The 16630-nt window shown below is 41.1% G+C and overlaps 1 protein-coding gene across 2 annotated transcripts; it reads right to left on the minus strand.

Annotated features, from left to right (window-relative positions):
- Window positions 1-10543: 10543 nt before the first annotated feature.
- Window positions 10544-16500, minus strand: kcnk15 (potassium channel, subfamily K, member 15). 2 transcript variants are annotated; one of them, XM_061767750.1, is made up of 3 exons: window positions 16444-16500; window positions 15910-16293; window positions 10544-13201 (listed from the first exon to the last, which is right to left on the minus strand). In XM_061767750.1, exons 2-3 carry the CDS (start codon window positions 16190-16192, stop codon window positions 12210-12212), a joined length of 1275 nt encoding a protein of 424 aa, XP_061623734.1. In that variant the 5' UTR covers window positions 16193-16293; window positions 16444-16500; the 3' UTR covers window positions 10544-12209. The 2 variants fall into 2 exon arrangements, with proteins under 2 accessions (XP_061623734.1, XP_061623819.1); XM_061767835.1 differs by lacking the exon at window positions 16444-16500 and having other exon boundaries at window positions 15910-16361.
- Between the last annotated feature and the right edge of the window lie 130 nt (window positions 16501-16630).

The raw sequence follows: 16630 nt of genomic DNA on the forward strand, positions 1-16630 counted from the left end.
TCCCCAGAGTTTCATGTTGCTCTCCATCTGCGCTCAAGGCAAAACCTCATCGAGGCCTTAATGGTGAAGGGCCGACGAAACCAATGTTTTAAAGAGGTAACAGGCAAGACAGATGGTTTTCAGCAAATTTTCAGTTCATCTATAGTGCTTGTGAGGGATGACCTGGAGCCTATGCCAGGTGACTTCGGGGAAAAGGCAGACTACATCATCAAATGGTTGTTGGAATTGAACCAGAAACTGCTTGGACAGAATTCAGGTGAGTGAACCATTGCACCATCAGTGACTTTCAACAAAGTCTAAAAGTAACATCTGTGAAAAGATCATCTCTTTTAAACTTTGGTATTGATTGCTGCTTGATGTCAGAACAACCAATGACAATATGTTAGGATTTCATTAAGAAGATATCTGACACTAGAAGAAGAAATTAGCTGCGATCTTTTCTTTTGGCATCTTTTCGACTGTGCAGCCGAGGGATGATTGCTCTGTTCATTATTACACGAAGAAGAAGAAGAACTTTTAATAGTTTTTTTTCCTCTTTCCTTTGCCATGTTTAAAAAAAAAAAAGAACATAATTTGGCACTGGAAATTTCTAAAAACAAAAAACAACAACAACAGGCAGCACGGTGGCCGACTGGTTAGAGCGTCTGCCTCACAGTTCTGAGGACTGGGGTTCAACCCTCGGCCCCGCCTGTGTGGAGTTTGTTGCATGTTCTCCCCGTGCCTGCGTGGGTTTTCTCCGGGCACTCCAGTTTCCTCCCACATCCCAAAAACATGATAGGTTTATTGACAACTCTAAATTGCCCGTAGGTGTGAATGTGAGTGCGAATGGTTGTTTGTTTGTATGTGCCCTGCGATTGGCTGGCAACCAGTTCAGGGTGTACCCCGCCTTCTGCCCGATGATAGCTGGGATAGGCTCCAGCAGGCCCGCGACCCTAGTGAGGAGACGCGACTCAGAAAATGGATGGATGGATGGACAACAACAACAAAAAATACAATGCCTGAATGCTCCTCTACCTCTGTAGAAACTAAGGACTGTTGAATGCCATTGGACATTTAAAATGTTGTCCATGTAAGAAGTTCTTCATCACTGCACTTTTGAATTTGTCGTATGATTGATGAGTTTTCTAATGAATCATGGTTTGTGTGGCTGCTTTCACTCTGGATTGTTTTATTTTCTTATTATTAATATTTGTAATAATTGCATAATTATTGTATTGTACTGCATTGTGTTTCTTTTTTTCTTTTTCTTTTTTTTTTTTGTCCTGTTCGGCTGTTAGGTCCATCTGGAAAATCTGTATGCCTTTTATGCCGAAACAGTTTGACTGTGTCACAGTAAAAGTGTTTTTAAGCTTCCACTGTGGTATTATAATTGAGGTTTATTGATAATCAGACTTGATCAGTCAAAGATTTTAGAAGGGAGAAAGAAACAAAGACAAAAGACAAAGCGCTAATTGTAAGCAGGATGAGTGAAGTAAATCATTACATTATCTACAACAATGAAACGTTAAATATGAGTGTTGCATGGGGCTGCAGTGCTACACCCTGTGAGGGAAGGACAGGACAAGATAGAACAGGACAAGGTCAGGAGAAGAAACAGGCAGGACCAGGGTCGTGACCCCGGCTGTACAACTGAAGTGTGGTGGCATTAATTATGTAAATTATAGAAGTGTACAGGACGAGAGTATATGTGAGAGGATACACAAGCGATTTGCATATTCATGAGTTATTTGTTGCAGTAAGGGGTGTGTGCCTGCGGATACATGCATATGCAATTGATACCGTTTTACATGCACAAAGGCTGACAGAAGTGTCCTGTAATTGCTGTGGCCGCACCGCGGCGGCTAAGGACCCTACCCAATCAATCAGGGGCGGGATCAGGCCCAGGGGTCCACCCGAGAGCAGCCCGGCGGACGGGACACGTCTCACACCGAGGGGGACAGTGGGGGCCGCAGGGACCCAATGCCACCCCCCCCACCCAGCCAACCACTCCACCCCACCAACCGCCCCGCATTAAAATCTGGAAAGGTCAGTGAGCCGAGGGGGTGGGGTCAGGCCTGCCAGGCACTACTGCCTAACAGCCAAACCCCCCTCCCCCACCCATGACCCACCACCCCCCAGAGATAGGTGTATGTGGTGCATTAAAACATGGGGAGTGTGTGTGATGCATTTAAAATCCAGGGGGGCAGGCAGGGTGGAGGGGCAGGGCGCACGGACCGGGAAACGGCACAGAAACCCATTCCGACACCCACACCCTCCCGATCCCATACCAGTCCCCCAGGAACCCTTTAATATGTGTATGTGCTCAGATGTGATTAGTGAGAAATATATACAGTGAATGGTGTGAGTGTGTGCTAAGTGAGTGATTAAGAGGCATGGCTCCCGCAGGTCGGGCCCATTAGGCCGGACAACCATCCCACCCAGACTCGCAGCACCAACCCCCCCCACCCCCGTCAGTACCCACTACCCGCCCTTCAGCGTGGGAGGTGGACCCCTCCCCCCCAAACCAGCCAGGGAAAATAACTCCACAGCTGGCACCACAGCCCGCAGGGGACCGCCCGGCTCCCCCACGGGAAGAGGAAGAGGTGACCGCAGCGGGACGCAAGGAACGGAGAGACGAGGAGGAAGCAGGCCCGAGGAGCGAGAGTGGGGCCCCACCGCCCCCACCAGAAGCCGGCACCCAACAAGCACCCACAGAACATGGGCGAGTCACCATCACACCACCATTGAGAAGTAAGCCCATTTTATGCATAGTGTACTGAGTAAAGTGTGTTCTATGAAGCACTTTATATTGTATAAACTGTAGATTTGTGTTTTTTGTCATTCTAAACATCCATCCATCCATCCATTTTCAACACCGCTTATCCTGGTTAGGGTCGCGGGACACTGGAGCCTATCCCAGCTGACTTCGGGCGAAAGGCGGACTACACCCTGAACTGGTCGCCAGTCAGTCGCAGGGCACATATAGACACGGACAACCATTCGCACTCACATTCACACCGTCACTGAGTGGGAACTGAGCCCACGCTGCCTGCACCAAAGTCAGGCGAGTGTACCACTACACCATCAGTCACATCATTCTAAACGTATTGTCACAAATCTGTATCCAGTAGCTACGGTCAGCAGACATGGCGAGGTCATCTTCCCATTTGGTGATTGGTAAGTGCATTGATTTAGTACATGAAATAAATTTATAAACTTTTGAGAGATTTCTTTTACTTTGCGGGAGAAGCTTCACTATTTGCTTGACAAACTCCGGTAGTTTGAGGGTGCTCTGGAGTGTTGGTATTCTTTTTTTTATTGCTGCTTTTAATTTATTGTATTGAAGAAAGTTTCCGACTCTTATTTGGAATTCTTGGAACAGTTCATCACGTGTCCTAAAAACATTATTGTTAAATAGTTGTTGTAGGTGGTTAATTCCATGTTGTTCCCATGTACTAAAATGAAGGGGTATATTATTAATTAATTAATTATTAAATGTAATTAATTTATTAAATCTGGATAATGATTGGGGAGAGCCTACTGGGAGCTAATTGAGATCCTATCGATTCTAAACTTTGCCACCAAGCCGTTAAGGTGGATGCGATTATTGGATTCTTGAAACATTTATGGCGTTTAAGAATAGTAGAAATAAATGGGAGTTTTGGTTGTTTGATTTTGTTGCAGTTTGTCTGTTCCAATTTTAGCCAAGAATCACACTCCTCACTGTGGTGTAACCATTTTATGAGGTATTGTAATTGGTTAGCTAAATAATAGTGTTTAAAGTTGGGAGCATTTCGGCCTCCCTCCTGTTTACTTTTCTGAAGAGTGGATAAACTAATTCTATTTTTCTTCTTTTTGGAATGAAAATTTATTACAGCAGAATCTAAGGTTTGAAACCATTTAAATGTGGGCTTAAATTGAATCATTGAAAATAAATAATTGATTTGAGGTAAGGTTTTCATTTTTATTGTAGCTATTCTTCCCAGTAATGATATAGGCAAGTTATTCCTGCATCTTAAATCAGCTGAGATTTTTTCCAGAAGTGGTGTGTAATTTAGATTAGTTAGGTCTGTGAGTTTTGACGAAATATTGATACCTAAGTACTTAATGTTTCCTATAGGCATAAGGTACTCTGGGATTTGATCTGCAGGAGTCCATGAGCTTGCTGTTATTGGGAGTATTGTTGATTTTGTCCAGTTAATAGAGTAGTCTGATATTTGTTAAAATGTTTGAGAGAGATTGAAGACTGCCTGAAGAGAATACTTGGGTTCCTGTAAGTAAAGAAGAATATCATCAGCATATAGATTGATTTTGTGTTCTGTCACTAGTGAGCAGATACCTTTAATATTAGTATTCTGACGTATAGCGGCAACAAGAGGTTCGATAAATATTGCAAATAGCATTGGTAAGAGTGGACATCCTTGTCTGGTTCCTCTTTGTAATGTAAAACTTTGTGAAGTGATCCTATTTGTGGTGACTGTCGCTTTCGGCGAATTGTATAATATAGCTGTCCAATGTATAAATGAATCTCCAAAGCCAAATTTGTGAAGTACTGCAAACAGGAAAGCCCAGTTAACTTTATCGAAAGCTTTCTCTGCGTCAAGTGACATGATGATTGCGTTTAGATTTTTACGCTGTGACATGCTTATTAAATTAAACAGACGTCTGACATTATTTGTGGAACTTCTACCTTTAATGAAGCCTGTCTGGTCATAGTGGATTATCAACGGAAGTACCTTTTCAAGTCTCGCTGCGAGGGCTTTCGAGATAATCTTGATATCTACATTAATCAGTGATCAGGGCCGATAATTCGCCAGGAGAGTGGGGTCTTTACCTGGCTTTAGTAATAACTTAATTGAAGCTGTGTTCATATGGCTACTAATTCTACCTTTATCATTTATCTCATTGACTGTTCTAAAAAATAGAGGCACTAGTATTGGCCAAAAATGTTTAAAGAATTCAACAGGGATTCCGTCCGGACCAGGCGCCCATCTCGGTTGCATATTTTTTAATGCATTATGTAATTCCGTGATGGTTAAAGGAAGGTTGTCTTTAATTTGTGTATTTAATTGAGGGATGTTTAGATCCTTAATAAAAGTTTCAATTTCTTTTTGATTTGGCTTGTTCGAAGATGCGTATAAGCTTCTATTTTAAAATTTTAAAAGATTTCATTTATTTCTAACGGTGACTGTGTACAGTTGCCGTTTGAATCTTGAATGGCTGTAATTAATGATATTTCTTTATTGCGCTGAAGTTGGTTCGCAAGGAATTTTCCTGATTTATTATTGTACTCAAAGTTAGTGTATCTTAACTGTTGTTGTAGAAAATCTGTTGTATTTTTTTTTGATAAGACGTCTAACTGATGTTTTGCCTTTTGAAGTTGGTTTCTAAGCGTATCTATCAGATTAATTGCATATTCTTCTGTGAGGTGTTTAATTTTTTCCTCAATTCCATTTTTTTTCTTGTTTTTTCTTATACCAAGAATATGATATGATTCGACCTCTCAAAACAGCTTTACCGGTCTCCCACAACAGAGCTGAGGATATGGTTGGGGAGTTGTTGAATTTCAGAAACTCATCCCATTCCTTCCTCACGAAAGAATCAAAATCTGGGTCCTTCAATAGGGACATGTTGAAGCGCCATGTTGGTGGGGGGCCCAAATTTGATAAAAAAATTTTAGATTAAGAGAAATCAGTGCGTGGTCGCTGATGATGATTCGATGTATTTTGGGAGTAATTCTTTGAGCTGCCGAATTGTTTGAAAGAAAGAAATCTAGTCTTGAGAAAGAGCGGTGAACTGACGAGAAAAATGTTTTCTCTTTTTGTAGGGTTTTTCAGCCTTCATATGTCAACGAGACCAAAATCATCCATATACTGCTCTATTATATTGGAGCATTGTGGCTGCTTACTATTTTTTAGATTTGAGCGATCTATTAGGGGATTTAGCGCAAGGTTAAAATCACCTCCCATAATAATTGTAGAAGTGGCTGACAAGTTTAACAAGTGTGAAAAGAGAATGTGAAAAAAGCCTGGATCATCTTTATTTGGAGCGTATACATTGACAATTGTATAAAACTTGTTAAATATTTTAGCCTGTATAATTATATATCGGCCTTCTGGATCAACCTCTGTACTATTTATTGTAAAAAGTAGTCTTTTATGGACTAGTATTGAGACTCCTCTTCGTCTACATTTACAAAAGGCCCAGATAACGTGTGAAATTAGAGTCAATGAGTCATTTTTCTTCTGATTTAGTAAGGTGCGTTTCTTGTAATAGGAGGAGGTCTGTTTTAAGTTTAGTGGTATAATCCGTAACCTTAATTCTCTTTGCCTGTGATCGAATGCCATTGACATTCCAAGACACGAATGTTAAGTGTGACATATAATGGGTGTGTGTATCATAATTTTAAATAGATTTTGCACTATGCATTCTTTGTTGTTGTTTTTTTTGACAGTTTTCAGGAGATTTTTTGGTATTGTGTTGACGAATGTTATTTAGAGAGGCTGCTAGAGATGCTATATTTGAGTACTGCAAAGCCAGGGTACATAGAATGGTAACGAGCAAACACTGAACATAGGAAACAAACAGTGACAAGGGGATAATATGGTGTATGGTGGTGGTTTGTGGTGCGCAAAAAGAGTTTTGAGCGACTTGTGCGTTTAGTGTGTGTGGAAGCAAGCAGAGCAGGAAAGCAGAGCGATAGGAGTGAGGATTCATGCCGGTTGGCATGCGTGATTCCGTGTTTGTTTATCTAAGCAAAAGTGGAAGATATCATCGCTGTTTCAACTCCATTAAAGTCAAGCATCCAACTTTCATGGTGACTGTTTATGTAGAGTCGTCCTCCTTCTTCTTACTGCTGTTTGCACTGTATGATTTATTCTGGTCTTAGATTATTTTCTATATCATTTCTTTTTTTATTCTTGATAACACAAATTTGGAAGTTTTCTTTGTGGCCGCACCATACAATGATAATAAAGGCTTTCTATTCTATTCTATTCTATTCCTTAAAACCACATTTCAGTATGTATCCACCTGTTTTGCATCATGCACGTTTAATTGTAAAAGTCTTCAATACACTTGGCAAAACAGGGACACAAAGAAACTAGTGAATATCTCAAACATTGCTGAATACAACTTAAAACATTTCCCTTCTGAGAAACAGTAGTTTAATCGGAATATTAAAGCTGTCAGGGCCAACAAGGCCTTCTCTGTTGCCTTAACCTTATCAGAAGCACTGACTTACATTTACAACCTAAATTCAGCCTCTTTTTGCTGCCCTGTCAATCTAATCTGCCTTCAGAATCAGGAACACTGGCCAATGTACAGAAACTTAAACTTTATTAGCAATGGAACGGTTTCTTTACTTAGTCAGACTTCCAATTCGCGTCAGATGGTCAAAAATAACGTAAGCCTTTTTCAGTCCACAACCTGGTTGGTCAGAGCAAGCCAAGTTCGACTAGCAAAACAAACCTTGAGCGATTTGCACGCATTAATACCATTTATTAATTTCATAAATAGCATCTCTGGTGAGTATTATGTATAATATATATATATATATATATATATATATATATATATATATATATATATATATATATATATATATATATATATATATATATATAAAAGTTTCAGTATTGCATTTTTGTATAGTATTGATGGTTTCTAATAATTGCGACGTGATAGTGGTGGCATTAAGAGATGGATTAAGTAGGGTAAATCCTCACATATGGGCCAAGTACCAAATGCACGGCCCCCCACTGTATTTACCACAGTAGTTAGAAAGAGATTACACTCCACAATTGGATGAGGTTCTGCACTGTGGTAAGCTTTGCATGTTAAGGAGAGCTGACGATCCCAGATGACTTAGGGTGAGAGGAGGGGTACACTCTGGACTGGTCGCCAGCCAATCGCAGGACACATAGACAAACAGCCATTCACCCTCACATTCACACCAGATTTAGACTTCAATGAACCTATTATGCATGTTTTTAGTATGTGGGAGAAGCCAAAGTACTGACAGAAAACCCACACAAGCACAGAGCGAAGATGTTTTCGCCACACAGGAAGGCTAGAGCCAAGAATCGAACCCGAACCTCAGAAATGTGAGGCAGAAGTGCTGACCACTTGTTTACTGGGCGACCTGAAATAAAACTCTGTTCAATTTTGTGATTGAATAGTTAAACATGAACATCTATATAGTGTTAGGTTGCAACCAAAAGGGAGGTCGTATTAGGAGCAGGAAGAATAAACACGAGTGAGACAAGATTGAGTTATATGAGGTGCAACATTGCCCTCTATAGGCCACCATATTTATGAGTTATCACGAACCTCTTTTCACGGTGCCTGCTCAGCCTGCAAAACATACAATGTGCCCTCAAAGACTGCCTTTCAGAATCAATCAAGCGCGCGCGCGTACACACACACACACACACACACACCGGGGGTCACAGAATAGTTCATTATTGTTCAATTACCACTGAATTTTAGCGAGCCCATTAACAGGAGAAAGTTTCGAGCTTGTTGCCAGGTGACCAGGAGAGAAAGTATAACATTTTAATGATAACATTAAAGATGAACAAGTACAAATAAATCCATTAAAGTGGATCGTGACCTCTGTGGATTTAGACATGAAAAGGAGAAACCTCCTGAATAGTGAAATTAGTGCAGAAGTCGGCCCTCACCTGAAATGATCAGCTGCTTAGAAAGAGCCATAACAATATCAATATCTACTTCATAATAATCGGTGGCGCTGCATGTATTGACTCATGTGGTTTGACTGCAATGCATTCGAGAATTAGTTTACATGAGTTTGTTCATACTTCATTTGATGCACCTTTTCAAATCTCTTTGCTCCGTAAACCTTTGGTAGGCGCAAAGGCCATACCATGTTTGAATTTATAACTTCATTTCTCCACTGTCACTGCATATTTTCTCCAGATGGGAAATCTAAGCTTGATTATTCATTCTACTAAAAATATAAACACAATGAGGAAAAAAAGCACATTAGATTCATAAACATGTCTTCGTGGTTTGAGGGTTGTAGCGAACATCTTTCAATCAGTATAATAATATTGTGCCTTGGAATAAAGCACTGAAGTGTGTAGAAATGTAAAAGTACTGCACACAATACTGACAAGTGACTGCTGGTATCTATCATAAGCAGGAACACTGGGGCATCTGTGGAAACCTCAAGATAACTGGAAAGCTCAACATTGTCATGACTGCATTTTTCTGCAATGCTGCTAAAAAGGATGGCTTGTATCAAAACGTAAATTAATGTGCAAAGCAGTGTTTATGTGTAACCGAAAGGGGAGACAAATTGTTATATAGTCAGAGAGGCATAAATCAAACAAAAGACAATGAAAGTGTCACAATCTTTAATGATTCCAGAGAGCACTGAATCTTTGATCATCATGAATGCGTTTTCTTCTTCAAATGCTCCCTGTGGAGGGAATCATCACTGAGAAACAAGAGAGAGAAAGCCGCAAGAAAAACTTAGCTGGCAAGTAGCAGCTCCCTTTGCTTCTTTTAGAGTTCTCAGCCAAGATGGACATATTGCATCTGTAGACAAATCGAACGGTTGGCCCAGTGACAAGCCAACAGCTGACACACTCACATGCCGTGAAATTCCCATGGGTCACCACATGGAGCAGACGGCAGGGAGTCTCAACTATGTGATCCGTCTTTTCGCAGCCGGCAGAAAACAACAAAGACTGCTGCTTCAGCTTTTATAACTCAATGCAATCTTCTCTTTCTTCCTCATTAAGATGAACACTGTGCAGATGTAGTTAAGTGGTAGAATTCTCACCTGCCATTGGGGTGAATGTGGTGTCCTTGAGTAAGACACAAAACCCTGAACCGCTCCCCAGGTGCTAGTTTTGCCCCATGCTCCAGTGTGCATCGCTACTGTAATGGGTTGAATGCAGAAGATGAATTTCATGTACAGTATATGCATCACTGGCAGTATAGTAGTTCGTTTGCCTGACTTCCAATTCAGTTCCAACTCAGTGACGGCATGAAAGCTCGTCTGTCTCTATTTGTGCGCTGTGATTGACTCCTGACAAGTCCACTGTGTAGGTGGACTTGAATAAGGGCAATTGAAAACATATGTATGTATGAAATTACATGTATATGGATCATTTTTCATTTAATTTGACCAATAGCAGTAAAGACATATCCCACTGAATTTCATTTTGAAAACAATTAATTTTCCTGATATCAGTCTTTGCATTATTGACAGGCATTATCACTTAAAAGGTAATAGTTGTTTATCAGATTAAACAGTTATGAAGTGCTATTTTTTTCACACTTTTAATGACAAAATGTGTCCCAAATTAAATGTTTTCTGTAGATGCTAATTACATTTTTGGATATACAAGATTTTATCCGATTGCTTAATAATGCATTTTCCAGGAAAACTAACACAAACGCCTCCTGGTATCTTCAGAGTTCCTCTTTAACAAATGGTCGTTCTATGTGACACAAGCTGTCTTTACGCTTAATGCCACTGGAGAAACCCTCATTGTGTTGTTGCAATACAGCAAAGGGATGTGTGATCTGAAGTGCCAGGACATGGCAGCCGTTTTGCATTCACACAATAGGAAACATCAAAAAAGAATAGCATGAATTTGCAAAAGTGTCAGAACAATTGCGAGTCTTTACCGTTATTACAAATGTATAAAGACGAGAGTGTAATAGGATTATTGAGTAGTTAGGATCATTTATGCACTTGTATCCACAGAGTTTGAAGGGCAACACAGAAATTGTGCAACACAAGATGGTTGATATGACACTGTTTGTCTTTACTGTTATGCACTTTTGTCTTTGCTGTTATGCATGTCGGTTAAGACTAGAAGTTCATGCTTGAGCGGAAGATCTGAGTTTATGTGAGTAAATGCTGTCCTTTAGTGGTTACCTTTCTCAAACATCCGGAAGGAGAGTTCTCCCCTCTAGAGGGCCCCACTGTCAAAGTTATCCTTTGCCTCGGTCATGCTTTAAAATGGAAATCCAAGTTCTTCATCCATTTTCTGTACTGCTTATCCTCACTAGGGTCGCGGGCGTGCTGGAGTCTATCGCAGCTATCTTCGGGCGAGAGACGGGGTACACCCTGGACTCAAAACACACACACACACACATTCCCCATTTCCATAACAAGACTTTGAAACAAAATAAATATTTAATTTTAATCATTAAATCCATTAGAATTTTTGAAACTCACAAAAATAAACAATAACCAAATGAAATGTATGTCTCTCGCCACTGCTCCTTTGCTTTGTCAATACCAGAATATTTTTTTTCTCTTGATGTTTTTAAACCATATATAATCTAATTGAAATAATTATATGCCTTCGATAATAGATATATAGTAAAACAAAAACATCAACAGAAGACAAAAAAAACATAGGTTAAAGTATTTTTTCTGGTTTAATCAAACAATATTACATGTCACATTAGCTCTCAAGTTAACGCCTCTTCCCTTATGCGTTTTCAAATATTATGGGAGGTTTACTGTACAATGCTACATTCCGCATCAGGTATCTGCTGCATCCATTAAATAAAGTATAAACCAGTGTTTACATTCAAGTGAATTATTGTTAGACAATAAGACCCCTCTCCACAGACGTACACACACACACACACACACCACCCCTCTTGATATGTACTACAAAAATGTATTAAATTCACTGAGCTAAGAAGCCACATCTCTCATTTGCTGGGTCAAAGTTGATGAAGGCATTTTCACAATATGTATACACGTGCAGGTCAAATCATTGGTACAATCTAATGACATCCAATACAAGACCAAATCATCAGTTGTAATTAAAACAAGTTTAAAGTTGCAAGACTGTCAGAGGTATGTGTGTTATTGTGGTTGTAGTGTCCAATGATGTAGAATGCACTGCAACATTCTGAGAGCTGTTTTCTTATACAGGTATTATGGTGATCTTATTTAGTAGCATGCTACGGTGAAAGGAAAACATTTTAGTTTTAAATGCGGATTAGAAGACACTTCATATCTTACAGAACCACTCAGCATCCACATTGTGTGCTATACATTCCAATGAGCATGCACTTGGGAAACGTGCACAAGGATAACATCAGCTTATTTGACAGTAGTGTGCTTTACAAAAGAAAATTGTTTAATAAGCAAAAGAAAAAAATGCTTCACTGACCATTCCAAACAAGGGGGGAAAAAAACTCAAAAACAAAAAAAAAAACCTGGGGCCTCACACTGACATTCTCCTTGATCGAGGGAACTCCTGGAAGACATGTGAGAGTGTGCTTCCAGGGGAAGAGAGTCTACTATTGTTCCTGGAGCCCGGGGTGCTGTTGTGGATCCTATAGGACACAGAGTTGTAGTAAACAGAACTGACACGGCAGCCTTTGCGTTGACTGCGGGCCATGAGGGGGCTATCACAAATGCCCAGACGGTAGCACACACAAGAGCAAAGAGAGCTGAGGCTTGACTCTGGCTTGCGTGCGTCTGCCGTCACCTGCAAATGCAGCCTGTGTTTGCAGGGGCTTCTCCCTCTCTCATGGTTGTCTGCTGAGGATCCGATGAGGTTGGTGCGACTCGTTCCCTCCTCCATCGGCACGAACAGCGGACTGTACGCCAGGTTGTGTCTGCTCCTCTCCCTGCAGTCATTTCTGCTGTGGTCACCCACGAGATGGATACTCAAGCCCCCATCCAAAAGGCCTCTGTCCCTCTTCAAGGATGCCCTTTCTTGAGCATCTCTTTTCTCATCTTCACTGTTCATGGTGAGAAAACGAAGAACCACCAAGTTCAGGAAGGCCCCAATAACTGTAAGCCCTACCAGAATGTACATGAAGCTGAAAACCACATAGGGGGTTTTCTCCTGGAGGTCCTCTTTTTTCTGCAGGGCCACAAAGTCTCCAAAGCCAATTGTGGTGAGTGTGATGAAGCAGTAGTAGTAAGCATGGAAGAAGCTCCATCCCTCAAAGTGAGTGAAAGCTGCAGCTCCCACACACAGTGTACCAATACAGGATAAAAATCCTACTAGAACCATGTTCTCCATGGACACCTCAGTGAGTTTAAAGCCCAGGCACTGTTTGGCCTTATAGAGGAGATAGCGCACAAATGTGTTCATCCTCTCTCCCAGGCTCTGGAACATGACCAAAGTCAGAGGAATGCCCAGTACTGCATAGAACATGCAGAACACCTTTCCTGTGTCTGTGCCTGGTGCTGCATGACCATAACCTACAAATGAGAGGAAGTTTAATGTGAGTTTTGGTTGTGGGTCTATCAATGCACAAGAAGTAATAAATGTTTTAAGCAGGATCAAATAACATGGCAATTTGTGTGTAGTTGAAATATATTTGTAGTTTGCAGATGGTAAAGATCTATACTGTGTCACATACTGACAGCAGATTTTTTTTCCCCCTCTCGTTGAGAAATTAAGGTAACCAAAATACTGTAATAGGAACGACTCACAGAAAATTACGCAGTACATTTGTGCACCACTGAAAACTATAAACCTCAGTTCCAATAAGGCTGGAATGTTGTACAAATATAATATTATTTAATGTTCCTACTGATTAACGTTATTGGGTGTTTATTTACTATTTTATTTTGTTTTCAAATATTCTCTCATTTTTTAAATTGATGGGAAGACTGGAAAGTTGAGGAATGCTCAAAAACATTGCACAGGTGAGCAGATTAATTGGAAACAGGTGAGTGTCATGATTGGGTATTAAAGGAGTTCACAACTTTGTGAACAACTGCATGAGCAAATACAGTAGTCCAACAGTTTAACAACGTTTCCCAATGTACAACTGCAAGGACTTTAGGGATTTCATCATCTATGGTCCATAATATCATCAAAACATTCAGAGAATCTGGAGAAATTTCTTCACATAAGTGGCAAGGCTGAAAACCAACATTCAATGCCCCATGACCTTCAATTCCTCAGGCGGAACTGCATTAAAAACTGGCCTTATTGTGTAAAGGATATTGCCACATGGGCCCATGAAAATTTCACAAAAACATTGTCAGTTAACACACTTTGTCACTATATCTACAAATGTAAGTTATAACTCTGCCATGCACAGCAAAAGCCATATATCAACAACACCCTCTGTGGTGTCGCAATGCCTAATTTGGTGTGTGTGAGGGAGGGGGTGCTAAAAATGACTAAATCCCTCCTAAACGTTTTGTTGGATGTTGTTGTATTATATTTTTGTTTCGTCTTAGCCCTCTAAAATGTCTCTTAAGCCCCCCCTAAACGAAATTTTTGTACACAAAAATAGAAATAACATCCACCCATCCCATCCATGTTCTACACCGCTTATCATCACTAGGGTCACGGGTACGCTGGAGCCTATCCCAGCTAACTGCGGGCCGGAGGCGGGTTACACCCTTAACTGGTTGCCAGCCAATCCCAGGGCACAAATAAACAAACAACCATTTGCACTCAAAGAACACACTCAAAGAACTCACACACCTACGGACAATTTAGCGTCTTCAATTAACCTACCATGCATGTTTTTGGGATGTGGGCGGAAACCGGAGTACCCGGAGAAAACCCACGCAGGCACGGGGAGAACATGCAAACTCCACATGGGTGAGGGCCCACATTGAACACGGGCCCTCAGAACTGTGAGGCGGATGTACTAACCAGTCAATCACTGTCCCACCTAGAAATAACATTTATTGAAAATAAACAATCCAAAAATTTCAATCAGCACAGAACACCAGAAATGCAACCGGCTTCTCTGGGCCCGAGCTCATCTAAGACGGACTGATGCAAAGTGGAAAACCGTTCTGTGGTCCGACGAGTCCACATTTCAAATTGGTTTTGGAAATCATGGACGTTGTGTCCTCCAGGCCAAAGAGGAAAAAGGACCATCTGGATTGTTATCAGCGCAAAGTTCAAAAACCAGCATCTGTGATGGTATGGAGAGGTGTTAGTGCCCATGGCATGGGTAACTTACACATTTGTGAAGGCACCATTATTATTGAAAGGTACATACAGGTTTTGGAGCAACCTATGCTGCCATCCAAGCAATATATTTTTCAGGGATGTCCCTGCTTATTTCAGCAAGACAATGCCAAGCTACATTCTGTGTGTTACAAGGCCGTGGCTTCATAGTAAAAGTGTGTGAGTACTAAACTGACCTGCCAGCAGTCCAGACCTCTCTTCCATTGAAAATGAGTGGGACATTATGCAGTGCAAAACATCACAACGGAGACCCCGGACTTGTGAGCAGTTGAAGTTGTACGTCAAGCAAGAATGGGAAATAATTCCACCTAAAAAGCTTCAACAATTAGTGTCCCCAGTTCCCATACTCTTATTGAGTGTTGTTAAAAGGAAAGGCAATGTAACACAGTGGTAAACACCAGTGGCGTTCGCTAGGCCTATTTTGGGAGGGAGGCCCCCCCCCCCCCCCCCCAACGAATGTCTTAAGCCCCCCCAAAGAAATTCGTAGTATGTGGTTGTGTTAATTTTTTTTAGTCTTAGCCCCCTCAAAATGTATCTTGAGCCCCCCTAAACTAAATCACTGCACACAAAAATAGAAATAACATAATTATTGAAAATAACCAATCCAAAAACTATACCTAGCGACGCCTCTGGTAAAGTTTTTTTAGAACGTATTGCGGGCATCAAATTAAAAATGAGTGAATATTTGCAAAAAAAATAAATACATATAAAAATAAAGGTGATCAGTTTGAACATTAAATATCTTCAATTGAATATAGGTTGAAAATTATTTGCAAATCATTGTGTTGTTTGTCTTTACGTTTTACACAACGTCCCAACTTAATTGGGGTTTATAAAACCACAAAAAAATGAACTCCTTGTTATCAATTAATATCAGTTAAAACTGAGCATCATCTTTGTAAAGGTATCTGATGAGACTGCAGGTTGACAATATATCATAGCAATGAAAACGTGAATTTCATTTTACCAATGGTGGTGATGACTGTAATAGCGAAGTAAAAAGAACCAGCAAATTTCCACTGTCTCCCGGCTCGATGGGGCTCCGCTTGCAGTACCACCCGTTCAATTTCGCGGTAGTCTTCCTCGGAAAAGCGGTACTTCTTCTTCATCTCGTTGCGCTTCTGCTCCAAGACGCGCCTGCGGTAGCTCTCCGTCTCAGACTCGAGCGCGTCGAAGACGGCGGCGCCCACCAGCAAGTAGGAGAACATGCAGAGGATGAGCGACAGGGTCCGGACGTTTTGCTTCTTCATCCTCGGCGCTGGCGTAGACAAAGTCTCCCGCGAATGCGCAGTTACAATGCTGCTCTTCACATTGGTGGTGCAGCCTGTTGCGTGAGAAGACAGATACCCCTCTACATTTAAAGAAGCACGGAGAAGCGATTGGTAATCTCCACACGGTTAAAGAGCGAAGTGGCTCCAGACTTTCTCGTCGCATGCATGCGCAAACAAGACCCCTAGTACTGTACGCGTGTTTGAGAGAGCATGCGTGCGCGTGCGTTTACCTTAACAGCAACAAGACCACGTACCCTCCCATCTTGAGGGACGAGAGTCCAGCACCATGGACAGGTACCGGACTAGGCTCCTTTGAACTATAGTAGTGTATCGTCAGAAAGGCTGCAACCAACACGTACTGATTTCCCACAAATAATTCTATTTGAGGCACATTTTTGCTAAGAACACCAACTCAAA

Source organism: Phyllopteryx taeniolatus, chromosome 1, assembly GCF_024500385.1.
Source record: "Phyllopteryx taeniolatus isolate TA_2022b chromosome 1, UOR_Ptae_1.2, whole genome shotgun sequence".
Taxonomy (NCBI): Eukaryota; Metazoa; Chordata; class Actinopteri; order Syngnathiformes; family Syngnathidae; genus Phyllopteryx; species Phyllopteryx taeniolatus.

Coding starts and splice junctions, on each gene's coding strand:
- kcnk15 (XM_061767750.1), bottom strand. CDS start 16,192: ATGAAGAAGCAAAACGTCCGGACCCTGTCGCTCATCCTCTGCATGTTC. Junction 13,202..15,909: donor TACAGTCATCACCACCATTG/GTAAAATGAAAT, acceptor TCTCATTTGTAG/GTTATGGTCATGCAGCACCA.